Raw genomic sequence first — 27,987 nt, forward strand, 5'->3', positions numbered from 1 at the left:
AGGAGACGAGCAAAACGAGGAGCAAATAATGCAACAGTGGTGGCAGGGGAGCCATACAATTTGTGCCGCTGCAGAAGGCATACAAATGGTGCCCGATGGGGTCACCGTGCAATCCATGGTTAATGAATATCAGCTTCAGGAGTTGGATAGCGATTAAGTTGAACGTGTTCGGCCTAATAAATTGTTTCAGACCGTGCAATCGCTTGAATAAAAATGGTGGCGAAGGGGGAATATATTGGCTAAGACCGATGATTTGCATTGTTAAAGAAACAGTTGATAAGTAGAAGTTCAGTAAACAAAATTTGAGGTGCTTGAGGGCTCAGTCAGTGTGCGCTGTGCACGCTCTAAGCACTGTCTTGATTGCTTCATAAACCTTGTGTTACAAAGAGGTATCGTATCGCAACCTTTTTAATTCTGTCGGTTACATCAATATCTCATGCTGTCACAAATCGTTAGCTGATCACGCACAAAACGTACAGAAAAAAAACGGATCGTTATGTTAGTCTAGCATAAATAGAACTACCATCGGAAGTTCACTAGCATGTCAGACACATTGCTATTTCACCCAGTAGCACCGGCCTACACATATGGCCTTCGCCATCACCATATGATCATTGGACGGACACTGCATCTATAAATAGTGGAAATTAAATAGTGCACCCAACACATTTAAATATTCTTCTCCAATCACCCAAGAACATTATATGCACCACATCGCGACATACATTTGGCATAACATCTCAAATGATTGAACGATTAATAGCATAGCTCATGTAAGCAGGAGCACAGCTTCTATTCAGCCTCAAGAACTTCATAACAAAACTCTCGACTTATTATAGCTCTCCTGGCCGTTACAGTAACATCGTATCTCCACTTGCCAGTGGTTGAGTACCCGGCACCGTCGTTTCTAGTCGTCGAAGTCTGAGCGCCGCCGCCGGATGATGCAGCAGCCGATCTGGTCGTTCCCTGAGTCTCGTACCACTATGGCGTCCCCTATGGCGTCCTCTAGGTCCTCCAGCTGGTCCCGGGGAATGGTCCAGTCCTCGATCTCAGAGTTGTCGCCGCTGTGGGAGGGGAGAGGAAGGTGGAGTGAGGGACTATAGTGAGCCCACTAAGTCATTCCTAAATTCACACTCAGACTATGGCATTTCAGCTCATTAGGTGATGCAATCGTAGCTATAATAGCAATGGCTCGCTCAACCATGAATGGCACTGCTCTACTGTAAAATTCAATCTTATTGAAGTCATTTAGTCATACAACATTACGCATTGGCATGTTTATACAAAACCGTTTATATCAGCACTTGTTATTGAAAATAAAATAAAATGAACTCACTTGCCACTGGAGAAAATGCTAGCAATGAAGTTGGAAGGACTCGAGCAAGACGAATCAGTCGAAAGCAGAACTTGGAGCAGGCCGTCGGCATCTAAAAAGAGAAAATATATAATTTTTCTCGAGAAGAGTAAATAAAGCTAATATGTAGAAAAATGTTTGCCACAAAAATTGATATTTTTTGCGAAGTCGAAGTCGATAGGACAAATGGTAGCACTACAGGCTCAAGTCACTCTCTCCCTTCCACTCTCCCCTCCCTCCCTCTCTCCCCTCCCTCCCTTCCACCCTCCCTCTCCCCTCTCTCCCCAGTCCCTCCCTCCCTGACTCACTGTTCCTATCGATATCCCCATCGATGACCACCCGATCGTCGTCGTCCCGGTAGTACTGGGTTAGACGCAGATCCAGGCCGGCGGACGCGTCGTCCCCTGACTCGGCAGAGGACTGACATGTGGCGGATATCTGGCAACGGTGATGACACTCGGTGAATATAGAGAATAAGCGGTAAATGCGTGGCGATAGGACAGTGAGGGTTCATTGTTGAACGCCTAGAAGTTAACTAGCATTTGCAGAATGTTTCAATGTAACTTTTCTTTGATTAGTTTCCAAATGGTGAATACCCTTTTCAGATATTACCCAAAGTTTGGGTCAAATTAGTTCATTGAGGGAGTGACGGTCAGATCGAAAAATTATCAACTCGATTAAATAATGCGACAAATAATATGTTCCGCGGTTCAAGAAGCAACACACAGCCGCTTTAAGTGCTGCGCTACCGTTCGTCTCTTACCCTGTCCTCCCTGTCATCGTCGTACTTGTCTGCCTTGCTGATCTCCTTGAGGTACCACCACTTGACCCCGCCGGTACCGATCAGCGAGAGGGTGGCCAGGGTCAGAGAGATACCCAGCAGGGTGTACGAGGCGGGACTGTAGCTCATGACGAACAATGTAGGATGGAACGGGTTGGGAAAATGTAAGATAAGACGGGATGGGAATGCCCGGAAAGACTGGTGCGGACTGTGATGGATTTCTACAAATAGTTACCGAGTGGTACGGAGCTCGATGGACTTATTTGAAATGTTTTGGACTGGTAGGGGTGGAGACGACGTCGAAGGGACTGTCAAGAACTGCCAAATCTTCCGGAAATGATCCAACGATGCCCGACAATATGAGTCGTGAACGTCTCCAAATACACGTCTATCACCACATGCTGCACTAGCGGCCCGTCGAAAGTCTTAACAGGTCTTGCAAGCTTGAGCTGGCTGGATCCTGCCGGCTGTAAAATGACAACTAGAGCTTTGACAGCGACTGTGGTCAATTTAAGCGCTCATTTAGTCACGTGACCTGTGCCGCTAGGTCATGTTTCACTGCAGGTCACGTTTCATTCAGCTCTCGCCATTTTACTTGGGCAGCGTGATGTCTGTTTTTGGTGGTTGTTTGAGTTGAGTGAAGGGTGTGGACTGTAGATGCTGTGTTTCAACCCTAATCAGAAGTGATTAAATCTTCGTTAGTGGCGTAGGCCGAAAGTTCTTTATTCCCTGTGTGAAAATGTTGTTGGTGCTATTGTTTCTAACCCATTTACAACGGTTTGCATAATCAAACTGGTCGCAAAACATAACCGCATTTAAAGAGGGCTCTCGTTAAAGACGAATCCTAAGTATTAATATCGACACCTTAATTATCAGGCGTATCATTATTTCAAGTACAACAGAGTGTGTTGTATAAAAACTAAAAACAATGGGCTCTCACCAATTAAGCATAGTTAAAGTATATAAACGTTTCCATCAGAAAAAGAAAGCAAAAACGTATACCCACTTTAGTAAATCCGACCGAGGCATTGCTATCTGAATGAAAAGGATCGCATCCCAGTTTTCCAGTGACCCACATTTTGGGTGGCGGAAGCCATGCAAACATTCCTACATATGTTTACCTCAAACCTGTGAATAATCTGCAGCTTACCCGCGTATATAGGGATTAGAAAAAAATAATAATCCGTCTATATGATCGGACAAACGAACGTGCCTCGTCGGTTACCGTGGACTCTATGAAATCCGTGACTGCAGATTTGTGCCATTGCCCATTACGTGTAGGTACAATGAATAAACGTATCATTCGTCTCTAGAGGTGTAACTGTAATGAGATTACATTTTTTCCACCGGACTATGTATAAAAATGTTGAACCCAGTCTGGACTTCACTGGCCCAGAGGGTCCCCAGCGACAGGTGTTCCTATCCTGAATCATCCCTTCACTCTCCCACGCTACGTGCAGAACGGAGAAGCATTCCGCCCCAAGGGCGCAGAAATGGAGCAGGCACACACGCCGCCGCCGACAGATTGGAGGCGATCGGCGCGGCAGAAACGACTGTAACGAGTGTCTATGACCAGACTAACGGCCATTCAGGATGCTCCCAGTAGCAGATGCGGATCAGTTTGAGCTTCCAGTAATCACGTACTAGAAAGGCGACGCCAACAATTAGAGCGGCCCTTCTCCGGCTTCAGTCATTAAGAAAGCAGGTGGTATGCCAAATGGAAAAACAAGGGATGAGTGAGCAACAAACACGTTGCAACAGCAGTCAGCGGGCCAAATCAACAACGACAATTGCACGACTGAAACCACCATTCGAAGGCGAATCCGTAGATACCCGACAACCCACAATCAAATCCAACCCTTGCATAGAAAAGCCATCAGGAGGAGACAGGGATCATTGCAAGACATAAAGCAATGCAGGGAAATTGTCGGTGCGGCAAACCAAAGCTCCGAAGCTAAATGAGAACGGTATACTATTCTCTGGTTCAGGATAAGAAAGACAACCGGCAAGGAAGAACAGATGAATGTACAGTTGACCCAATGTACAGTTGACCCGGCTGCACGACCGCCGGCAAACAGACTGAAAAAAAAAGATGTTTCATGATACCGGCTCGGCAGTACACAGAAAAAAACGCAAAACATCAGCGGAAGAGTGGTAGTATGAACGGAACCAAATTGTCTGAGTTGATGAGCGGCTTAGTAAATTACACGCAAAATAGCGAATTCACAATCAAGAACCACTAAAAGAAGAGAAATCGCCCGTGTAGCTCAAAACAGCTAAATCAACAGAGAAGGAATTCGCTGCAATTGTGTCCTCGCACAAAAGCTCACCAAATCTGAAGAAAAGTTAACCGGAAATGAAACCAAGACGCTGCAGAATTTCACTCAACCCGCAAAAAGGGAACCGGTTAATTGCACATTGGAAGGATCCGCCGAATTTAAAGAGCGGGTCAGGTCACCAGAAGATGAACGTGGAACATATCTTTTTACACAGCTGAAACAAATTCAGAAGGGCCCGTTATATCAACACGGATAAATGGGCATATACTTCCAATGAAGTGTCAACTAGAGATGAAATCGTTGCGCTGCAGAAAATCGCCCAACCCCAGAGCTGCAACATGTCACTTGTAAATTTGGAAGGACCTGCTGTTTACCGAATGGATCAAGTTACCAGAACGGGTCAGGTCACCAGAAGATGAACGTGGAACATATCTTTTTTACACAGCTGAAACAAATTCAGAAGGGCCCGTTATATCAACACGGATAAATGGGCATATACTTCCAATGAAGTGTCAACTAGAGATGAAATCGTTGCGCTGCAGAAAATCGCCCAACCCAAGAGTTGCAACATGTTACTAGTAAATTTGGAAGGACCTGCTGTTTACCGAATGAATCAAGTTACCAGAAGATGAACGTAAAACCCAGCGAGTGGCCGCTTTCCGGACTTCTCGAAATCATCCACTTCAGAAGCCGGAACGAATAGCCACGCTAACAGTTTTTCCGTTTAAGCCAGCAAAGATAAATTATCTGTGAGAGATGAACATCTAGGGAGCTTGACTATGCGTCAAATTGAAGATGAGGCAAATATTGGATGTCGCCATGCCGAGACACGAAAGAACAGCAATTTTCTCATCAGGAATCTGGAGCGGTTTCTGAAGAGAAGCCCAAAACAAGCAAAGATGAGAAGTGAAGACAAATTTAAAATCAACCCGAGCTGAAGTAAAATTAACGGATTACAGCACAAGAAAAACCCGATAAAGAAGGGGAAGACCACAGCTACAGCAATACTGTCAGGTCATCCGCCTACAAAACCAAGCAAACGCCTCCAGAAAAGGATTTGCAATTGCAACTTTCGTGAAATGGAACAAGAAATTTGTATAACTAAGGCCAGAATCAAGCGAAGGAAATTCACAAAGAACAGAACATCTGAGCACAAGGCCCCTCGAAATCGCGAGAAACCAGCAAAAACGCGTCGGTGAAAGGCGACAGATCGAGAGAAAGGACGGAAAGCATAAAAAGGGGAGGAGAGACGGCGCTCCCCCTCACTGCTCCTCCGGACGTCACTCGCAAACAGTGCTCCTCCGGGCGTCACCACGCAGCCGAGATCCAGTCAGCGCTACACTTCGCAGCAGCCTCTTCGGCGACCATCGGTTGCAAGTGAGTCTGAAGCGGACACATCAGAACGCATCCTGGCCCCCTTCACCATGTAACCACGCCTCATAATTCATATTCACCCCTAGCCGCCGGTTACAATTATGATACTTGTTGGTCTTTCCGTTTGTGCGGGTGCCACCCCGGGTATGGTCCAACCCTTTGTAGACATTCACCGGTCGGGGGAGGGGGTTCGTTTAGTAAGTCTACATCGCCCACCCGGTATAGATCATACTGCGGCGCGATAACGGCGAGGCTCGATGAAATACGTCGATCCGAGATTGTAAATACGTTGGGTCAAATGTTTTTTTTTTTTCCGCGGGCGAGGTGAGCCCGCCCGGCTTCTCAGGCCCGGCAGGATATGTGGGCATTGAATTGCGCTTCAGGATTACCCTTTTTTTTGGGGGGGGGCATCAATTATGCATCAGGCATCTAGAGTGTGCCTACTCCGGTTTTTCAGTTAGTGGGGAGGGGTAGATTTTAAGCCTAAGCGGTTTCATCCGATACAAGGGGTCAATGAGTTTGAGTGCAGGAAAGATTTTGTAGCCGCTTGGGGGCTCGCTCCGCCCCAAAACTGTGTGAATAACTTGTTAGGTTACCGGTCGTTTTAGTTTTTTTTCCGTTCTTTTTTTTTTAATCATTTGCTTTTGTATTGCGAGTTTCATATCTTCTTGTTTGATTGAATATATCTTGGAAAAGTACTCATATCTGTTGGGGATATTAGGGAGGGAATGGTGAACGAGCAGACCCAGCGAGAGCGTTTTGGCCGTCGATACTCGAAAAACCAAGCGAAACATCACCCTTCACACTGCTCTCACCCGTGAGCATGCCGTTTCTTCGCGGAACACAAACACTGGGAAAACGCACGCAGTATCACGCCGAGTCGTTGTTGTACTAGTGACCGTCGTTAAAGCTCTAACTCGTAATAATGAGAGTGAAATAGATATTTGCCTCGGTGTTACTTTTAAACTTGATAATGATGAGTCACAGTTACCTCGATTTAGCGTGTTTTTTTTTTTTTTGTAAGTTATCGTAAGTACATTAAAATCTATGTCTGTTCGCGTTCTCTTCCGAATGTACAAGGATAGGTAGGGTCCACTCTCGCTTAACATGGGCGGAGTCAGCCGGCACGGCCTTCGGTGATTGGCGCAGTTTTTTTCGGGGGAAGAGGTACCGCGTAAGGGACAGGCCCAGCTACACTAATTTCGGAGAGCGCGGGAGTGACCAGGCTGACCCCGAAGCACCTGAACTGATTCCACATCCTCGTCGTCTGGCCAACTCGCGGCCGAGTTATTATCCTGCCTTAAGACACTGCAGCGCTCGAACGGGAGCTGTTTGATTGTCGTCCGGTCAGAACGGACCGGGTTATGATCCTGCCCTAAGACAATGCAGCGCTCGAACGGGAGCTGTTTGATTGTCGCCCGGTCAGAACGGACCGGGTTATGATCCTGCCTTAAGACACTGCAGCGCTCGAACGGGAGCTGTTTGATTGTCGCCCGGTCAGAACGGACCGGGTTATTATCCTGCCTTAAGACACTGCAGCGCTCGAACGGGAGCTGTTTGATTGTCGCCCGGTCAGAACGGACCGGGTTATTATCCTGCCTTAAGACACTGCAGCGCTCGAACGGGAGCTGTTTGATTGTCGCCCGGTCAGAACGGACCGGGTTATTATCCTGCCTTAAGACACTGCAGCGCTCGAACGGGAGCTGTTTGTTGTCGTCCGGTCAGAACGGACCGGGTTATGATCCTGCCTTAAGACACTGCAGCGCTCGAACGGGAGCTGTTTGATTGTCGCCCGGTCAGAACGGACCGGGTTATGATCCTGCCTTAAGACACTGCAGCGCTCGAACGGGAGCTGTTTGTTGTCGTCCGGTCAGAACGGACCGGGTTATTATCCTGCCTTAAGACACTGCAGCGCTCGAACGGGAGCTGTTTGTTGTCGTCCGGTCAGAACGGACCGGGTTATGATCCTGCCTTAAGACAATGCAGCGCTCGAACGGGAGCTGTTTGATTGTCGTCCGGTCAGAACGGACCGGGTTATTATCCTGCCTTAAGACACTGCAGCGCTCGAACGGGAGCTGTTTGATTGTCGCCCGGTCAGAACGGACCGGGATATTATTCTGCCTTAAGACAATGCAGCGCTCGAACGGGAGCTGTTTGATTGTCGTCCGGTCAGAACGGACCGGGTTATTATCCTGCCTTAGACAACGCAGCGCTCGCACGGGAGCTGTTCGATTGTCGCCTGGTCAGCACTGACCGGGTTATCATCCGTCCACATTTTCCAGCCCATAATAATCTCAGCACAAGGAATGCTTGCCGCTCCGCCTGGTCCGTACGGGTCGATGACTCAAATAGGGGGCGGGGACTCCGCCCGGTAGCCCGGCCGGTGGGGCCGAGCGGCGCAATTAACCCGGGGGAGGGACGCTTGGGCGGCCCGCCGCCCTGTCATGCGAGTGAACGCTTATGCCATCTAGGGAGTGAATCAGAAACGATAAGCCGAGCCCTCCTCGGTTACCGGCGTGACACGCGACCGTAGTGCCGTCTGCAGGACAGACACGACACTTTCAAGGGGGCCGAGCCGACCACGATTACGCTCAGACACTGACAGGTAGAGAATATGTATGTGAGATGCCTGATCGACGTTAAGACAAGCCGACAGGGTTAATAGTCAAGTAGCATAACTTACAGAGTCTTCTATTCCCGGTTTCGCTCCATGATAGGCAGAAGGTATCATTTAGAGAATCATTTAGACAAGGGGATGCTGAATTTAAGTCTTGATTTCGCAGCCGGCAATAAATTCCCATCTAGGACCTTAAAGATACGGACAGGTTTTGCATAGCTAATAATTGGTGATATCTTCAATTGAGCACGACCCGATCAACAACTAATTAGACCGCTCTTGGCCACAAGGATCTCAGTAATAGAACACTTGTTTAGAACTGATCACCGTCAACCCGGCTTGTGTAGATGACCGATGGCCTCAGGGTAACGTGATGATGGAAAGTCATTGAAACAGAAGCCGGTTTCGCTAACACTTAGAGTTTGCAATTACGAGAATTAGCTCGAGTCTAAGGGAAAGACTGGCCATCAACTTATATTTGGGTTTCGCGAAACCTCCGTGCATAAATTTGAGTTTCACAGTAAACAAGGATAGTTTTTTTTTCATGATTTATCACCCGGCACCTTAAGGCATTCGACAGTTCTCGGCCGTGAGTCGTTTTGCGGGCTAATCCCCTGGCGAGACCTACCAGCTATGTAACATTGCTAGAGCGTCATTAATTAAGTTTTTTTTTTGGAATCATCGATATGAAAACGAGACGTAAATTGGGAAAAATATGCAAACTCGATAATGTGCTATTGATTGAATAAAACCTGTTTTCTTGTATTCAGGTTTATTGTTAAACTTTGCGTACCGGAGTTGCCGTAAAAGTGAAGTCCAGTGAAATTGAAATCAACGTAGTAGGCAAAGGTGCTTATCAATTGTTAAGTGCAAACGCTTGCAATTATCACTATTTTCCAGGCCAAAGACTTTAGCGGAGGGACTTTATTAAGCCCCGCTACGGTTCTATCTTTTGAATCAGCGTTCCCTCGATCGTTAGGATTTTGCTACGATGAATATTGGGGATGTAATTGCAACTCCTTAAAGTCAATTAGCAGCAATTTCGGCATAAGGTTGGTGACCCTTGTTTTGTGTGGCTTCGGTAATTTCGTGATTAGGCATTTCATTCGGTATCGGCATGATAATTATGGTTTCGTAGTGTGACGGAAATGGTTTCGTAGTGAACAACATAGGGCCTGTTCCAGCGCCTCCAGAAACCTCCAGAAAGCTCCAGAAAGCTCTAGAATTCTCCAGAGAGCGTTCCAGCGCCTCCAGAAAGCTCCAGAAAGCTCTCGCCAAAGCTCCAGAAACCTCCAGTAGCCTCCAGAGAGTTGAGAGGTCCAAATTTCTCTGGAGGCTCTGGTCTACAATTATGGCGCACATGTGACAATCACGAATGTAAACAAAGGACATTTGACTGATAATTTTACAACTTGAATGTAAAGAAAATTACATTGCTATAATTTTATTTATCTTTTTAACTAAAATTGAAAACAAATTTTGCGTTTCAAGAGAGAACAATCGTCATTCTTTTGGTATCTATGACACCAATCTCCAGAAATCTCCAGATTGCGTTCCAGCGCCTCCAGTAAAACCTCTGGTAGAGCCTCCAGTCAAGAATTTATTCTGGAGGCGCTGGAACAGGCCCATAATAGATATCTATCGGGCTGGAGGCCGTTCCATTCGTAACAAAGGGCCTTTACTCGTGACGTTCACCAGGAGGGGCCGTGCACGGTAAAGCACCGCCGACGCTGATTATTCCTCCGCTGCCAATAGTGTTCTGATTTGATCCTCCACACTCTCCCTCTCTCTCTCTCTCTCTCTCTCTCTCTCTCTCTCTCTCTCTCTCTCTCTCTCTCTCTCTCTCTCCCTCTCTCTCTCTCTCCCCTTCGTTATCTCTCTCTCTCTCTTCCTCCTTCGTTATCCCTCGCTTCCTCTCTCTTTCTCCCTTTTCTCTCTCTTTTCTCTATCTGTCTCTCTCTCTCTCTCTCTCTCTCTCTCTCTCTCTCTCTCTCTCTCTCTCTCTCTCTCTCTCTCTCTCTCTCTCTCTCTCTCTCTCTCTTTCTCTTACCCTTACGATGAACACGCAGCTACACGTAAGTACAGTCACTCAGGCGGGAACGGGAGACAAGTTTCGGAGGCTGGAGGATTCACGATTCGCCCACCGCGTAGGCATGATATTCTCGCACATATAACCAGGAACCTAGGATTAGAAACGAGACCCCTGACAGGAATGGAACGTACGACATAATAAGACGTGTTTAGCCCGGGCGGAAGAGAGGAAGGAGCATGCGACCACGCCCCTGCGCGTTAAGTTCTGCCGGTAAGGACGCATCATTGGGGAGAAGGGACCTGAAAAACGTCCAAGTCTAGTTACATGGGAGCAAACGGAAACGGGACACTAAGACACCTAGGAGCACGCAGTAAAGCGCGAACATACGCTTGTGACCGGAGGGCGGCACTGTAAGACGCGATATACGCGGGTAGTCGGGGAGACACCGTAAGACGCGATATACGCTGGTTGTCGGGGAGACACCGTAAGACGCGATACGCTGGTGGTCGGGGAGACACCGTAAGGCGCGATATACGCTGGCGGTCGGGGAGACGCCGTAAGACGCGATACGCTGGTGGTCGGGGAGACACCGTAAGACGCGATACGCAGGTGATCGGGGAGACACCGTAAGTCGCGAACATAGGTCCCTCACTGGTACTTACACCTCGATAGGTTCGGGAATAACTCCAGTAGAGTTCGGGTAAAATTTAAATATAGGAAGGGCCTGCGTCAAGCTCGGACGTATCCATCACTGGCAGGGTGGATGCCATCGGCAGAGCGGCAGAGAACGTTATATGCGATACAATGGTAACCCAGTGACCGCAGTTAGTCGATGAACGGATCCACATCGCGGTGAGTCGGGTAATTTGGGGGACATTGTGCATTTGTTTATTTAGGTAGGCTGCGACGGCAGTTTAATACGAGGTGCCTCGGAAAGTTACGCCGTAAGACGCTAGTCCCGGTTCCAGGACGGTACGCGCCGTAAGTCGCGAATACGCAATAAAGCGGTGCCAGCCGTAATAAGGCGCGAAATATACGCTGTAAGTCGTCACGTCGTCATCATAGGGCAAGGACGCGGTAAGACGCGAATAACCGCAGGTGATCGGATAGAGATACCGTAAGTCGCGATTATACGCCGGTTATCGGGGGACGATACCGTAAGACGCGAATTATACGCTGTAAGTCGTCACTTAGTCGTTATAGGGCAAGGACGCTGTAAGACGCGAGTTATACGCCGTAAGTCGTCGGGAGATGCAGTAAGACGCGAGATAATACGTAGTAAGACGTGCTTTGTGATCCCAAATGTAGACCATCGATGAGTAGAAAGGGTCCATTAGGCGGAACGTGTAGAATTAATTGATGTGTGAGGGTTAACTCCGATAGGCAGAGTGGAAGTTCAAAGGTTCCAAGGGTACTCCAGAGCCGAGGTAATTTAGGACGTGGGATCAACTGCAGGGATAGGAAAAGGGGGAGGGAAGCGAGACGTCGCAGTTTGGCAATACGGACAAGTTTGAGTCAGATGAGTGAAAGTGTGTGAGACTGGATGAGTGTCTGCGGGAGCAATTGCGCTTAGGTGAATCAGTTCGACCACCTAGCACCCTTTTATTATCCTCAGGGATGGACCATGCCCGAGGGATCCAGAACAAACGCTTAACTGCCCCCTGTGTTTTTTGTGGCGGTGAAACCCAATGATGCAGTGCCTGTGTGTTCGCCAAGACTGACTTGCCTCAAATGGCCTCGCTAAATGCACTCCTCACCGAGGGCGGACGGCAGAGATAAAAGTCCGCACAGAGCCTACCCGCACTGGGGCACCACACCAACAGAGCCCAGGGCGACTGAGGAGAGAGGCCCCCCTACATAACGATATCGATACCGTCAGACGGCCAAGAAGAACGAGCTGAAATAAAAATATGAACGATAGGCTCATCCGTTTCTGTAACGTGCCCATACCTAAAATAAAGACACGGGACTATCAGTTGTGCCTAATGGATAAAAGCTGACCTTGATGACAGATGACCGCACCAGTCGTTTCCGGGAAGAGACCATCTTCTATAACGCGGCACCGTTTTCATGTCGCCGATTCGGCCCGTGTCCTTCAATCTGACCAAGGCCGAGGCAGTCCATGGAGGGTTTTTGTTGGCCGGGACCGGTGTCAGTGTACGTACCATGAATGGTGAGTCCTCTCTGCCCCTCAGCTGTGGTCGATGAAGGTTAAAGGGGAGGGGAGGGAAGTAAGGAGGGCATGGAGAAAGATGGGTAGGAATAAAGGGCGAGGAGCAATATGGAGGCATGGGGTCTGGTTAAGTGATGCGTTCCTTCAATATCGCAATAATGAAGCGAGGAGCGAGAACAGGATTGAATAGTGAAAAGCTGGACAGATGGGGATAGGATAGATGAGGATAGTAAGAGGAAGGGAAGACCGAGAGGGAGTATACTCAGTTGTGCCATGTGTTTGGTGTTATAGGGACAGGTAGGTGCGACTTTGATAAAAAAGTTGATCTTAGCTTGCGTGGTTTTATTTACCCATAGACAACAAGTCATGGATGCTTACCAACTAATCATTAACCATTATAAACACACATTTAAAATACCTACCATGTTGTACGATTTGCATGTATAATGCACGTATGATATGGTAAATTTCTACTTATCCTATTTGTATTCATTGACAGGCCATCCCGCCTTTTAAACGGTCGCCCCGGAGATGTATCGTGAATCAAGACTGGATGCCCACTGGGCAAACATCAGGTACAGGATACCTGATAGGAGTTAGAAAGGTCAAATATGTCAAGAGCTCGATGAGAACGGTTCCCTACAGGCCAAGTGGCCTCTAAATTCCGATCAAATTAAGGTAAGGTAAGGTAAGGAATTAAACGGTCGCCCCGGAGATTTGCGATGCCCTCATCGGCTACCTACCTGAACTTTAACCCTCGCCCGTAAACGGCGATCTGCCACCTTACCCATGCAGGGGGGGGGGGGGTTGGTGCGACCCCCCCCTTGGCGTTTGAAAACGAAGCGTCGTAGAGCTTAGCGGAAAAGACCAACGGATTGCTCTCGCCGAGATCTCGCGATTGGTGGTATATTTTTTGGTCCTAGGTCAACATTTGACCTACTTTTGACCGGTCAAAGGTCAAATTTTCGGAAAAATAGACTTTTTTCAACTTTCGGCGGCGATTGCGGCAAAACGGTGGGAGATATCGACTTGAAACCTTCACTATCGTGTTCCTTGATCAATTCTCTATCGTTTGGTATGTATTTTGTTTCCCTAGCTCTAAAAATGGCGCGTTGGGAGCGCCGGAAGTCGGCAAGATCACAGTCGGCGGCAGAAATTCGAAAAATCAAAATTTAAATTTTTGAAATCTGATTGTATTTTTGGATTTGGGAGGTCCATTTGCTCCCTATGGAAGCTAATATTGCTGCATATTCCCATTGAGGTGACAAGAATTAGCAAAATAGTGGTTCGGGCGCTTTTCAAAAATAGTACCGGACGCTGTTCCTCTTGTGACGTCATAGCTCCGTGACCTGACCTGACCCGGTCAAGTTTCTTATACCATATGATAGCTAATACTTGCCCCAACATGCATGGGAAGTTTCATCACGATCCATCAACCGATCTCCGTAGGGGAGAGCGGGGAGAGTTGTATCATGTCCAAGTTGTATCAGGGCGAATTGTGCCAAACTTATCCAATGGATGGCGCTCGCGACACGACCAGCCGACGAGGTTTTCCGGGCGCCATCTTTCCCTGTTCTGTCTTGTGGCTGAGTGGACGCGTCTCGAGGTGAGAGCCGATTTTATGTTTTTTTAATGTCATTCTAAAAAAATAAGTTGCAAGAAAATGTGTGTTTTGGGCATTTAGATGTGCACGAATTTGAAAGAGCTCCGTAGCGGTGGTGAGGGTAGGTTCTAAGGCTGCGTGAGTGAAAACGGATTTCTCCAGCTGTCCGCTGTTTTTTAGCACGAGGATGTTTTTCCAAGATGGCGGCTAGGTACAATGTTGTATCAGAGCCGGGTGGGGTATGTTGTAACATGTATGTATGTATGTATGTATGGGTATGTTGCTTTTGATCGCGAAAGCTAAGCCCTGGCTCGCGTTTGTAGGTAGCTAGTCAATGCTCGTTCCATTTCGGCACAATGTGTTGGCTTCTTTGCTCTTAACGGGCCACTTTTGCGTCTAGTCTGTTGATGTTTCGTTCGGATTGCATTGACCTAAGTTTTGTCTAATAAAGTGTAGCCTTTGAGCATACCTATACATTGTATTAACCCCATTTAATGTTGCTGTTATGTTTAAAACCAGTAGCAAGCACACTCCCTGAAACGTGAAATAGTGATACAAATTACCCCACCATGTGATACAACTCACCCAAGCCATGGGGCAAGTTGTATCAAAAACATTGTTCTATTCGGCAGACCGTAGAAGAAAAACTGGTAGAGGTAGCGGAAAAGTTACTTTGCACAAAAAAGCAGAAGAATCAAGGAAGGGGATAGTATAGAAATAATGAGTTTATCACGGATAGTTACGAGGTTATGGGTATCGGAGTAAAAACTGATACAACCCACCCCACTCTCCCCTACCACCGGCAGGAAACCTCGGGCGTTGGCACTCAGTTTGTGAAAATCCGGCCGGAGGCTGTTCCCTTTGTGACGTCATAACTCCGTGACCTGACATGACCCGGTCAAATTTTTTTTTTATCAAAAGATGCGCAAGGTTTGCCCCATAAGGTACCCAAAATTTGGCGGCGCTGCGCGCCGCCGTTTTTGCATTATTTCCGAAAAACCTCAGGGGGGGGGGGGTTGCACCAACCCCCCCCCTACATGGGCGAGGGTTAAAACCACCACTCCGCTAAGGGGAGCGTGATCACCTCACGGGTGAAGGTGCATTGGTCCAGCTATGAAAAAAAACTTGGATGAACAAGAAGGTTGGAGAGCTACTTTCAACTAAAACGTGTCGAGTTGAGAAAATGCGATCGGCAAAAGCTGCTAAACGAAAGCAACGTTCATATTCACGGGAGACTGTCAGCACTTCTCTATCGCAGCACACTCTGATCTAAAGTGATAGCCTTCGGCAAGTAGGTGGCGGTCGTGGTACAGATAAAGCAGACCTCACTCCTGAATCTCTGTCGGTATCGTTTCCCGTAGGCAATGGTCTCGTCATCGTCGACTTCGTAACCTCCGCTAGGTGGCAGGACCAAAATAGTTTTATTTTCATAGATGTCGCTACCTGCTGGACGATTGGCTTCTGGGGCGACGAGCTGCGCCAGTTTGTTTACAGCGTTGAGCGAGGCGGCAGGGAGGGTGGTCGATTGTGTAAGGTCGATTATATCAGGTTCGACTCTCAATTCAGCTATCTACGGGATCTCCAAGGTATTTCTTGGTTTCAAAGATATTTGGTTGAAACTATAGGTTTTCTTGTCGTAGCCCTTTCAAGTTTCAGCCATTTTTCTTCATTTTTGGTTCGTGATCCCCTGACTGGCATTTGTTCATTTCATTTGTTTATTTCGTTTTTTATCATAGCACTATCAATATCGTTGCTTGCCTTGCAATGAAGCATGAACGTAAGCAATGACCCTTCTATTTGCAGGATTTCGGAATTGCTAGGGCGAATAATTTGAATTGATATTTTTCACCCATTGTCTCATTTGCTCCCTCATTTGTCTTATTTCTCATTCATTTGACATTTCAATTTGTTCATTTATTCATTAACTCATTCCCATCCCATTCACACATCTGGCCTTGCCATTCATTCATTTCATTCATTCATTTGTTCATTCATTCATTCATTCATTTGTTCATTCATTCATTCATTCATTCATTCATTCATTCATTCATTCATTCATTAGCAAATTTATCAGTTATTCATTAAATCTAAAATCTTTCTTTATGAATGTCGTTAGTAAAAAAGTAAAAGCATTCAGTCACAAAGCACAAACCAGCACAAACACAAACCAGTAAATCTGGTAAAAGCACAAACCAGCGGAAGGACGATGACCGTCAAAGTATGACTGATCTGATTAAGGCTGTTTGTGGTGACAGCTCAAACTTAAAGATCGTTGAGGTTATCCGACTCGGCAAGAAAGATGAGACTCAAGCCCCACCCTCTGAAGCCTCTGCCTCTAGTAGTGCCACTCCTCGGCCGCGCCTGCTACTGGTGAAATTTGAGGCGAAAGAAGATGCAAACCGACTGTTCCAGAAGCGTTTTGAACTGAGGGATGCTGGGTTCTGACATGTCTACATCAATAGAGATATGAGCAAAGAAGAAAGAGAAAAGCAATACAAGCTGAGGGAAGAACTAAAAGCCAAAGGAAGGGACACACACAAAATCTTTCGGGGTAGTGTCGTCCCGAGAGGAGACTAGTGGTTCTGAAACCCCAAACACTGTATCCATTGGCAAGTGTGTTGTACTTGCTGAACGTCATAAAGTCTTGACTGTGAACAATAGCAGGAACTGTTTGGGAGAGGGCAGGAACAACAAACTAAAATGTATGTACACAAATATTGATGGATTGAATGCAATTAAGGGGTCAGAACTCAACATTACTTTGCAGCAAAAGGAATATGACATCATCTGTCTAACGGAAACAAAGCTATCAAGGGATTGTCTGCTCACACAATATGTTGACTGTGAAGACTTCCACATCTTTAGAAAGGATAGAAGCACTGGCCATGGTGGAGGAGTCTTGATCATGGTCAGAAATACAATAACTGCATCGGAACTGAAAGAAGATGGATGGGACAATGTTGAATCTATTGCCTGCCAACTCAGGTTTGGTACAAATTTCCTCAATGTTGCCTGTATGTACAGACCACCAGGGAGTCAACAAAGCTACAATGAACAGCTTATCAAATCAATGTGCATGGTAAGCAAAAAGAAGGATCAACAGGTTCTCATTTGTGGCGACTTCAACTTCAAAGAAATAAACTGGTCTGATAATGAAGTTGATGGTGGTGCAGGTAGTGAACAGTCCAAGTTTCTAGACGAGTGCTCTAACCTATATCTATATCAACATATTCGGAATTTCACAAGGATCAGAGGGAATGATCAACCATCGCTACTGGACCTTGTACTGACAAGAGATGAGTTAGAAATAACAAACATATTGCACATGGCACCAATTGGCTCTAGTGATCACTGTGTACTCTCTTTCTCATTTGAAATTGATATGAGACATCTCCCTGAAGCTGCCATGGAACTTGATCCCAAGAGAAATTTCCATAAAGGTGATTATGAAACTGCAAGAAACATGTTTGACCGAATAAATTGGGTTGATGAGCTATCAACTAAAGATGTGGAGGGAGCCTGGGATACTTTCCTAAATCACTATTGGGAAGTCATAAACCAAACTGTACCAGTATACCCACTTGTGAAAAACAAACGACACAAGAAGAAATGGGTGACTAATGAGGTTCTACGCCTTGTACGAATGAAAGAAAAGGCATGGACAAGACTTCGTGTGAACAAGAAATCAAAGAGGTTACGCCAACTCTACACCCAAGTGAGAAATGCTTCTACAAGTGCGGTGCGGAAAGCAAAGTACGACTTTGAAGCCAAGCTAGCGAGTGAGATCAAGGAAAACCCAAAAGCTTTCTATGCGTATGCACGTAGCAAGACAACTATAAAAGAAGACATTACGATGGTCAGGAAGTCAGATGGGCAACTTACCCGAAACCTAAAGGAGGCATGTGAAGAAATGAACGAACAGTTTCAAAAGGTTTTTAACACAACGTCTGACAGTCCACCTATCATCCAGTGTCTCAGCGAAAGAAAACTTACCGAGTGTAAATTTGATGTGGGTGAGGTTGTAAACATACTGCAACATTTAAAAACTCCATCAGCGCCTGGCCCTGATGGCGTCCACCCCATTGTCCTGAAAAACTGTTCAAGAAGTCTGGCCAAACCCATGCTGATTATCTTCCAGAAATCATTGGAAGATGGCAGACTTCCAAGAGACTGGACCAGAGCAAATGTATCACCGATATTCAAAAAAGGGAACCGTGAAGATCCTCTCAACTACCGTCCAATCAGCCTCACATCTGTCCCCTGCAAGGTGTTGGAGAAGCTTGTAAAGAAGAGGATAGTTGAACATCTAGAGACTAACACACTACTAAGTCAACACCAGCATGGGTTTCGCTCAAGGAAATCATGTCTCACCCAGCTGCTTGAATTTACGTATGACCTTGAAAATGCTCTTGATAAAGGATGCTGTGCGGATGCCATATATCTAGATTGCAGGAAGGCCTTTGATTCGGTCTCACACTGCCACCTCCTTGCCAAACTCAAAGCTGCTGGTATAGAGGGCCAGCTTGGAGTATGGATCAGCAGTTTCTTGAAGAATCGCGAACAGAGAGTATGCATCCGAGGCAGTCATTCTGGGTGGAGAACTGTGTGGAGTGGTGTCCCCCAGGGCAGTGTTCTCGGCCCTGTCTTGTTCCTGCTCTTTGTCAACGACCTTCTGGATAACTTGCAGTCCCCAGGAAAGTTATTTGCAGATGATGCGAAGATTTACAGGAGCATCAAGTCGTCGGATGACTGTTCCATCTTGCAGAATGACCTGGACAGCGTACAAGTTTGGAGTAAGACCTGGCTGCTAGACTTCAACAAGGAAAAGTGTAAGGTCATGCATTTTGGAGAGAAGAACTTGAATTATGCGTACACGATGGGACAAACTACCTTAGCCACTACCAAGAAGGAAAAGGACCTTGGAGTACTGATAACGCCGAACCTCAAACCATCCGAGCAAGTCGCCCAAGCGGCCTCTGTGGCAAACTCTATGCTGGGTAGAATAAGAAGGACTTTCTCCTGCCTTGACGAACACATACTTGTACCTATCTACAAAGCACTAGTGCGACCCAGGATGGAGTTTGCTGTCCAAGCATGGTGTCCGTATCTACAGAAGGACATACTCAAGCTAGAGAAAGTTCAAAGAAGGGCAACCAAACTAATACCGTCCATAGCTGACCTACCCTACGAAGACCGTCTCAAGAGGCTCCATCTCACTACTCTACAAGAAAGAAGAGTCAGAGGTGACATGATAGAAGTCTTCAAAATTGTCAAGGGCTTTGATGTGGTGAAAGCTGGTGATAAGTTTCTTCAAATGGACGCTGGACCACGCAGCGACAGGACTCGCGGCCACTCACTCAAACTCGCCAAGCCAAGACACAGAACCCTCAAGAGAACCATGTTCTTCTCATCACGAGTTGTTGACCACTGGAATAGTTTGCCTCAAGAAGTGGTAGAAAGTCCCAGCATCAGTTCATTCAAAATCAGATACGACCAATACATGAATAGACAGTGAGAGAGGCAGCATCCCATGAGCCCAGCTCCCTTGCCTCTTATCCTACATTCTAGGTAAGAACATTCTAGGTAGGTAAGTCAGTATTTGTATAGGACAATTGATTTCTTTTAAACTTGTAACTCTTGATTGAAGAATCCTCTGTTTTGCAGTTCCAACGATGGAGACTCCAACAATCATATGCAAGGCCCTGAAGGAACAGGTAAATTGTGCTTCCATTGAGGTGCATGATCCAGAATGATGGTCATACCAACCAAATAAGGTGTGGTTGGGTAGTCTGTATGATCATTATCAATTGGCATATTGCATTTTATTGCACTACAGTGCAAAGAAAAGAATAAAGATCGCATGATCAATTATCTATTTGACTATTAGATCCTTGTCTATTATTTACCAATCCCATCCCTCCATGACATGTAGTTTCTGTTTTAGATCTCAAAATTTCAAGACAATAAGATTTGAAAGTTTGTCTTATACCTTCTATAACCCAGATAAGCCATAAGGTTTTAGGCTGTAAGTGTGATTTTGTATAGCTTTTCGCTGACTGTACTTAACTCCACAGGGCGTGCAGTACATGTTTGGAGTGGTTGGAGTTCCTGTGGTGGAGGTGGCCATTGCAGCGCAGCAGGAGGGCCTCCATTACATTGGCGAGTACCATTATAGATGTCAATTGGGGAGTAGAGACATGCTGAGATCTCAGCATATGTACATCAGTCGATGTTTGACAATGAGGCACTCTTTGCTCGATCCTGTAAAGGCTTTGACTGGGCCCATGGCTGTGGCCCTGAACCCTAATCCTGATATGGGATGCCCGTCAGTGCCAGTGTCAACTGACACTGGAAAGTGGCACCCAGCCACCCAGTTCAACTCTTTTCACAAACACCGACACTGGCACAGATATCAGCACCGGTCTAATATTTGACGGTCATGGTTGGGTGTCGAAAGTAGCTTTTTAGGAATGTGTGTAATGGGTGTTCGTTCTCATAGGTTTGATTGCGTAGTTTAAACGGCCAGAAAGAAACGGTTACGAACAGCGGTACATATGTACACGTAGCTATAGTCGCGTACATTTCCTATTCCTATGGAACTGAGCATCTGCAGTCTTTTATTACGGTCATCATCGAATGTCCGCCGCATCATATCCGATCAGATGGACTGATTACAGTTGGTTTTGATATGAATAAAAAAAACTGTGTTAGGCGCGGTAGTGCTAATCGATTTTATATGAGCAGGCTCAGTGTCATTTCAGTGTTCAAATGCTCGTTTTCGTCAATGAGTCGCCTATTTCTTCGGTGGACTAGGTCAGGTTTATTGGCCTAGGACTGCCGTCTCCCCACTTGCTGATAAACTGATAGCGGCCGGCCGGTCTCGAGTGGAAACCACCATGGGCACCTGGTAACGGGCAAAGTCGTCACGGCTGAGACTTGACTGAAACGCTATCGGATTTTGAAGATGGAGTTTCTCTAGTGTGATGCTCATGTTGCTGATAAGATGATGTTTTTAGACTCAGCATTCGGCTCAGCATTGAACGAATCCAAAGCAGGTGGTCAAACTTGCAACTGACCGACACCTTGTAACTGGTCTCATTTGGGGTTCGGGAAACCCCTCTGACGCATGTCACCATGTCACTTGACACTACGAGTCAATTGCCAACCTGTTTAACCGTCTCGTCACCGACAGGGATGCGTAACGAGCAGTCTGCGGCGTACGCGGCCCAGGCGGTGGGCTACCTGACGCAGCGGCCGGCCGTCTGCCTAGCCGTCTCCGGACCGGGGGGTGCTGCATGCCATTGGTGGCATGGCCAACGCTAGCGTCAACTGCTGGTCAGTCGGGACTCGGGAGGGCTTCAGGACACAGTTATTTACCGGGAGGGCTGACAGAAAACGATTCATAGCTGGAGCCTGGAACCATAGGCGCGGGAGCCGGGGGGGGGGCAGTGGGGGCAGCTTGCCCCCCCCCCCCAACTCTGGGGCCGTGGGCCGTGGGGTGCCCCCACAGCTTTGAGACGGAATACCACACTCTTTTTGCAAATGTTTTCTTTTTTGTTGAAAAAGCCGAGGGGTGAAAAAATAAGTGGCCTAAAACCGGTGAGAAAACTAGATTTGGGGGTACCCTAGGGCCCTGTTTCACCGGTGATAGCAGCACGCTACTATCAAATTGCGCGAGCTGACGTAATGTGATGAGGTCACACTAATGACGTTTGGTGTAATCCGTCGGAGCTGCGTTTGGAACAGAGTTGCTGTCTCGTTGAATTGCGTTTGATACATTTGTCTGATCGCAAGGCCGTGAAGACGTTAGCAGCAATATTTGATGACATCACACAGTTTGACGACGCCAGGTTTGTCGATGATTCCATGGAAACCCAATTTGACACGTGTGATAGCAGCGTGCTGCTATCACCGGTGAAACAGGGCCTAGGTTAATCTTGATCTCTATTATGGTGTGCCCCCCCCCCCCCCAGTCGGAAAGTAGTTCCCGCGCCCCTGCCTGGAACTGTAGAAAAGAATGAACTGTGGGTGATGTTAGGTGAGTTAGTTATGGTTGAGTGGAGCTTTTGACTTGTCATGAATAATTTGTCACAATTATTTATAAGGGTTTTAGGTTTGAGCCAGCTCTGTCTCTAACTGCACGTCGTTTTCGGTCGGTCATAACCCACGTTCTGTTTTTCAGGCCGCTGATTGTTATAGGCGGCGCTAGTGATGCGCCGCTAGAGGGCACTGGCGCCTTCCAGGAGTGGCCCCAGGTGGAGGCGTGTCGCCCCTACTGCAAGTACGCGGCCCGTCCGCCGTCGGCTGAACTGGTGCCCTACCATGTGATGAAGGCAGTGAAGGAGGCCACATACGGACGGCCAGGTAGGCGGACGAGACGCGAACAGACTAACGGACCCTGGGGCCTGGAGTAACTCCAGTGAATCGCTAGGGAGGCTGAGGTCAGATGGTTACCTAGAGTATTTGGTGGATCTTTTTGGCTATGGCTGGTAAGTGCTTCAAGACGAAGTGTTTTGAGTGTGTCTTATCATTCTTGTTTGACTGTCGCTTAAACCATTTCATATTTGAATGCGATTGGAAATATCATCTGGACAAACTTTTTTCCATTTTAAGTTCCAATTCTTAGGGAGCTGGCCTTTGGGTCATCTCTGTTTGCACCGATATCCCAGCATTCACACAGTTTATCTAACACCCCTGACTGTCTCCCCTTCCGGTCCACCAGGCGCCGCGTACCTGGATTTCCCCGGCGACCTCCTGCAGTCCTGTGTGCCGGAGTCGGAGGTTCAGTGGTGCCCGCCGCTGGCGCCCCCTCCTCGCGCCCTGGCCGAGCCGAGCCAGGTGACGGCGGCGGTCGGACTGCTCCGGGGAGCGGCCAGACCCCTGGTGGTCGTCGGAAAAGGTACGGAAGGGGAGGAAGGGATGGTTGGGGAATTGGTTTCGACTGGAGAGTCTGTAGGAACGTTGAGCAGGCAATTTAAGGTTTGTCAAAGCTGTTTTTGCCATACACAGGCAGTTAAGGACAGTGTGTATATTTAAGAATGGTTTGTAAAGATGGTTGTCTTGAAGAAGGACTTAAAAGAAAAAATATTCATCGCATATTCTGTTGCAATCGAGTCTGCTGTCGATTTACAAGTTAAAAATTGAAGACGACATTACATTCTTCTCAGCCATAACGTCATCACTTACCATCTTTCACCCCCCCCCCCCCCCCCGTTCAGGCGCCGCGTACGGCCGTGCCGAGTCGGAGGTGCGCCGACTGGTGGAGCGCTCCGGTCTACCGTTCCTGCCCACCCCCATGGGGAAGGGCGTGCTGCCTGACGACCACCCGCAGTGTGTCTCCGCTGCCAGGTGGGTGTTCAATCAACTCTCTTTAGGCCGTGTCCTGAGGATCCCAGTAGAAGAGAATTGCATACTAATTTTAGCATAATGTATTAGTTTTGTAGAGTCAAGGAAATCGATTGATCGATATGCACTGATGAATGATATCGATAAAACAATAACTTATCTGAAACCAACCGAACCTGTTAGGTTTCTGCGTCAACCAATAACCCTTATCTTTACTATTTTGTCCGTGGTTATATAGAGATAATTTACACATCCGTTAATTCCGGTTTCATATATGAGAACATTGTATTTAATCCCTTGACTTCGTCTCACTGTTCTCTCTCCTATCATCATCCACGCCGCCAAGCCCGACGTGCCATTATTTGACCTCTGTCCATCCCCCCACCCACCCTCTCCCTCCCAGGTCCCTGGCGCTGGGCGAGGCGGACGTGGTGCTCCTGCTGGGAGCCCGGCTCAACTGGATGCTGCACTTCGGGCGACCGCCGCGGTTCGGCGCCCAGTGCCGCTTCATACAGGTGACAGCACTTTGCAGGTTGGGGTTTAAATGGCGAGAGAGGAGGAAGACAGTGTGAAGTGTTTCACCAGGGTTTAAGGAACTTTCTGGTACTGTTTATGAAACCCCGGGCCTTTGAACTCCAGACCAAGACTGCATGTGTGCTTTCACTCTCAGAAGGAATATATGGGATGCTAAGATTTAATTGTCAAGTATGCCACTCCCGTTAATCTCGGTATCAAAAACTAGCTCTGGCAGTGAAATTTATGTTTTCAAGTTGATTTTGTGGAAACATTTCTTTTAGAAGAATCATGGCGGTTGATTGTCTCTTTACCATTAAAAGCCCTATTCTCCATCTTCTAATGCCCTTCAACAACGCAGAACGGTTGAACATGCTCTCTTCTCCCTTCCTTAGGTGGACATTTCCCCGGAGGAGTTCCACAACAGCGTGCCGGCGTCGGTGACCCTGCTGGGCCAGGTGGCTGAGGTCACAGGTCAGCTGGCGGAGGCCTGGGGTCAGTCGGGACCGGCCGGCGCTGACCCCGGCCGGCTCGGCACCTGGTGGCAGCGACTGCGAGAGAAGGCGGCCGCCAACCAGCTGGGTGTGAAGGTAAATGATGAAAGCTGAGGAACGATTCATGTTACGAGCTCCGATTCATGTTCGTTTTGGGATCGCTTGGTGCGAAGATTGCATAGATTAGCAAAAATCTACCCTCATGTCAAAAACGCTTCATTTTCGAATGACTAATGCGTTGCATGACTTGCTGTAATTTCAGTCCTTAGTTCTGTCGCATTATCTCCCGCTGTGTTATTTGAGTTCCATAATTTTGTCTCGTCTGTCCAGCTGTGTTCTCGGTCCCAGATTTCTGACACGTCAGTTCCGCTTTGTTATTTCAATGGCAGATTTCTAACACGTCTGTTCCATTGTGTGATATTTCAGTCGCAGATTGCTGACACCTCTGTCCCGCTCAACTACTATGCGACTCTGCAGTGTGTCCAGGACAACATCCCCAAAGGTAACGCATCGAATACGTCGCTCGTGTTGTAGCAGGGCCTTAAACCCGAGGTGCCTACGAGAACCGGGTTGATCGCTGTGATCGCTGTTTACCCATTGTGTTTGCTGATCAATCGTTTTGAAATGAATGATTGTCCAAGTTCACGTGGACGTGACACACCCCTCCCTATGTCGCTCACGTCCCTTTCCCTCCCCAGACAGCATCATCGTCAGCGAGGGCGCCAACACGATGGACATCGGCCGCACGCTGCTGCTGAACCGCCAGCCGCGCCACCGACTCGACGCCGGCACCTTCGGAACCATGGGCGTCGGACTGGGCTTCGCCGTCGCTGCTGCCATCTATTGTCGTCAGGAGAAACTAGCCGAGAGGGTGATTTGCGTGGAGGGAGACTCTGCGTTTGGTTTCAGCGGAATGGAGGTGGAGACCATGTTTAGGTGAGTGATAAAAAGAGGGAATCAGCGGAGGGCGGAGGGAAGTGGTTTGGGGATGGCAACGGTAGTATAGCTGGGTAAAATTCACCTTATTTGATCGTGACGTATAGCCGTTCCCACTGGGCTTGGGGCTGGAGATATGTCGGTAAATGAGTATCGGGTGTGTTTTGTTAATGTTTACTGTATTACTTACTACCTTGCTGTACTGATCCATTACCTCTACCCAGACTTGTCCCGATCGCCTCTCACTCTCGCCTCTCTGTCGCGTTTCAGGTACCGTCTTCCGATCATCGTCATTGTCATCAACAACAACGGCATCTACTCGGGCCTGAACCGGCCTCTGTGGGACGACCTCACCGCCGAGACATCCGGGTCAATCAGGTCGGTACTGGGGTCAGGTGGGGTCAAGGCAGGTCGCATAGGCTAGACAGGTCAGCATATGTCCAGGACAGGTCACCACTACATCAGCCAACCGAGATGGCGAGAATAGCAGGTCAGCACCCACTGCACACAGATGACGTCATTTATCTGTTACAACTGTTCACATATGACGTCATTTACCCATCAGCTCGCCACCCACGGCGCTGCTGCCGGACAGCCGGTACGACCGTATGACGTCACTGTTCGAGGGAGAGACTAGTCCGTCGGGCTGGAACTGCACCACCATCCCGCAGTTGAAGACGGCGCTGGAGGCGGCGCTCCAGGTAACTGGCGCGCCTGAAAAATGGCGGGAAATGGGCCGTGATGGTACTGATTCCAGTGAGGTATTTGTCAGAGTTGAGAAATCGTGTTCGTTAAATTAAATTTGAATGTAGCTAATTCCGCATGAAATAGTTTTCGTACGAGAAAACATATGACTTCGGTTCCAAAGGATGTCTGAAAAATGTCATGCAGTATCGTATGATTATTTGCTCTAGGATTCTTGATGACCGCAAAATATTCCCTCTCATTAAACAGCTTCTTTTTACTTTGATTCATGTTGGAAGCTATTGATTTTACTGGTTGCGTGCTTCGCCTCTTCTCTACCGATGGACAACCTTCTCCCTCCAGCTCTTGAAAACTACGACGCTTTTGACCTTCGTAAATGGGCCTTTCACTGTTAAGTGCAGCTGTAGACCGACCACATAAATTCCCAAGTGTTTGGTCGTTATGCATTGTAACGCCTTCCATCTGTGTTTGGGCAAAATCCTTGTATGATGCTGTTTGCGCATTGTAGGTTTCATGTCCTGAAGTACTTACCCACCTTTACTCGTATGTATCCATCATTGGAGTGTGTCTAATCATGTTCACAATGTCAAAACGCTCGTGTTTGCCGCACATAAACCACCATCATTATATGCAACAACTGCCTTTGTACATCTATTTATGACATCTCTAACAGCAACGAAACTTTATGTGTTATGACTGTCCCAACATGGCGTCTTTCCGTAAACACTGCTCAACCACCTAACGACTCGGTTAATCACCATCGTTAATTCGCCGGGTCAGTGAATCTCCCAATATGACGTCGGTGACGCAGCGACTGACGTGGCCGGCAGGTGACGAATCGACCCACCATCATCAACGTCATGATCGACCCCATGTCGACGCGGAGGCCGCAGGCACACGACTGGCTCACGCGCGCCAAAATGTAAGACTCGCGCCACGAATGGGTCGCACGCGCCAAAATGTAAGCGGCGCCAATATGAGGTGCCATTGATTCGCGCCACAACAGGTTGAACCGCGCCAAAACGTAATACCGGCGCGGGTGGAGGCGCAAAAATCGTTGTTCGAGTCGCATCTGGGGAGTGATTAGTCAAATGGGGCTACGGTGTGCGATTTGAATCGAGCTGAGGTAGTATGCTGATGAGCAGACTTCAGTTGCTCAGGTGCTAAATATGTGATCGATCCTGGGTAAAGATGCAATATTTTTAGAAATGATTATATTGTTATGTAGAATAGTTATTCGAAAGCGATTAGCTTTGATGTGCTTCCAGGAAAATATGCCTGATTTGTGCTATGACTGCGTGCTCAATTTAGATGTGTGAGTAACGGAGAGCGAATGTCCTTGCTCGAGGCTCTTCGTGAAGGGACTCGATCAGTCTCAATCTCTACTGCCCCACAAGTATACATTATGCAGTGCCATTTGCGCTTGCTGTGGGTCCAAAGAAAGTGAAGTAGCCAACTCAGTGCGTTGAAGTCCTACAAAACTCGATTCCAGACCACTGTTGTGTTTGTATATAGGCCCCCCCCGAGGCCCCCTACTTGGACCGCCTCTGCGACCCCACGGTGCCAGGTGCCTGTGAGCGCCCCTGCCGGCGCCAGCTGACCGTGCGCGCCAAGCGGCGTGACTGGCGCACGGGACGTGGGCTGGCGCTCGCCATACTTTTTTACGTTTCGATCTCTCTCTCGGCCCATTCGCACCGGTCTAAAATAAATCGCGTTGATATTCATAAGCTCTTTCACTTCGAACCGATAAACGACAACTAAACATGGCGCGGTCGGTTTTG

The 27,987-nt window shown here is 47.7% G+C and overlaps 2 protein-coding genes across 4 annotated transcripts; one reads left to right on the forward strand and one right to left on the reverse strand.

Moving 5' to 3' along the window:
• Positions 1–243: 243 nt before the first annotated feature.
• On the reverse strand, positions 244–18,498 carry LOC122388156. 3 transcript variants are annotated; one of them, XM_043378999.1, is made up of 5 exons: positions 17,043–17,093; positions 2,118–2,602; positions 1,663–1,792; positions 1,337–1,427; positions 246–1,064 (listed from the first exon to the last, which is right to left on the reverse strand). In XM_043378999.1, exons 2-5 carry the CDS (start codon positions 2,262–2,264, stop codon positions 908–910), a joined length of 525 nt encoding a protein of 174 aa, XP_043234934.1. In that variant the 5' UTR covers positions 2,265–2,602; positions 17,043–17,093; the 3' UTR covers positions 246–907. The 3 variants fall into 3 exon arrangements, with proteins under 3 accessions (XP_043234935.1, XP_043234934.1, XP_043234933.1); XM_043379000.1 differs by lacking the exons at positions 2,118–2,602; positions 17,043–17,093 and adding an exon at positions 18,207–18,498 and having other exon boundaries at positions 244–1,064; XM_043378998.1 differs by lacking the exon at positions 17,043–17,093 and having other exon boundaries at positions 2,118–2,716.
• Positions 15,702–27,930, forward strand: LOC122388155 (2-hydroxyacyl-CoA lyase 1-like). The gene is given in 15 exon segments (XM_043378997.1): positions 15,702–15,799; positions 19,878–19,927; positions 20,288–20,372; positions 21,406–21,497; positions 21,499–21,548; positions 22,396–22,577; positions 22,936–23,112; positions 23,432–23,561; positions 23,962–24,073; positions 24,467–24,661; positions 24,992–25,067; positions 25,264–25,501; positions 25,772–25,879; positions 26,067–26,202; positions 27,037–27,930. Coding segments are annotated over 14 exon segments (1,719 nt in total). The 5' UTR covers positions 15,702–15,799; positions 19,878–19,885; the 3' UTR covers positions 27,133–27,930.
• Positions 27,931–27,987: the final 57 nt, after the last annotated feature.

The sequence above is a fragment of the Amphibalanus amphitrite genome, unplaced genomic scaffold (assembly GCF_019059575.1).
Source record: "Amphibalanus amphitrite isolate SeventyFive unplaced genomic scaffold, NRLGWU_Aamphi_draft 000311F_arrow, whole genome shotgun sequence".
NCBI classification, from domain to species: domain Eukaryota; kingdom Metazoa; phylum Arthropoda; class Thecostraca; order Balanomorpha; family Balanidae; genus Amphibalanus; species Amphibalanus amphitrite.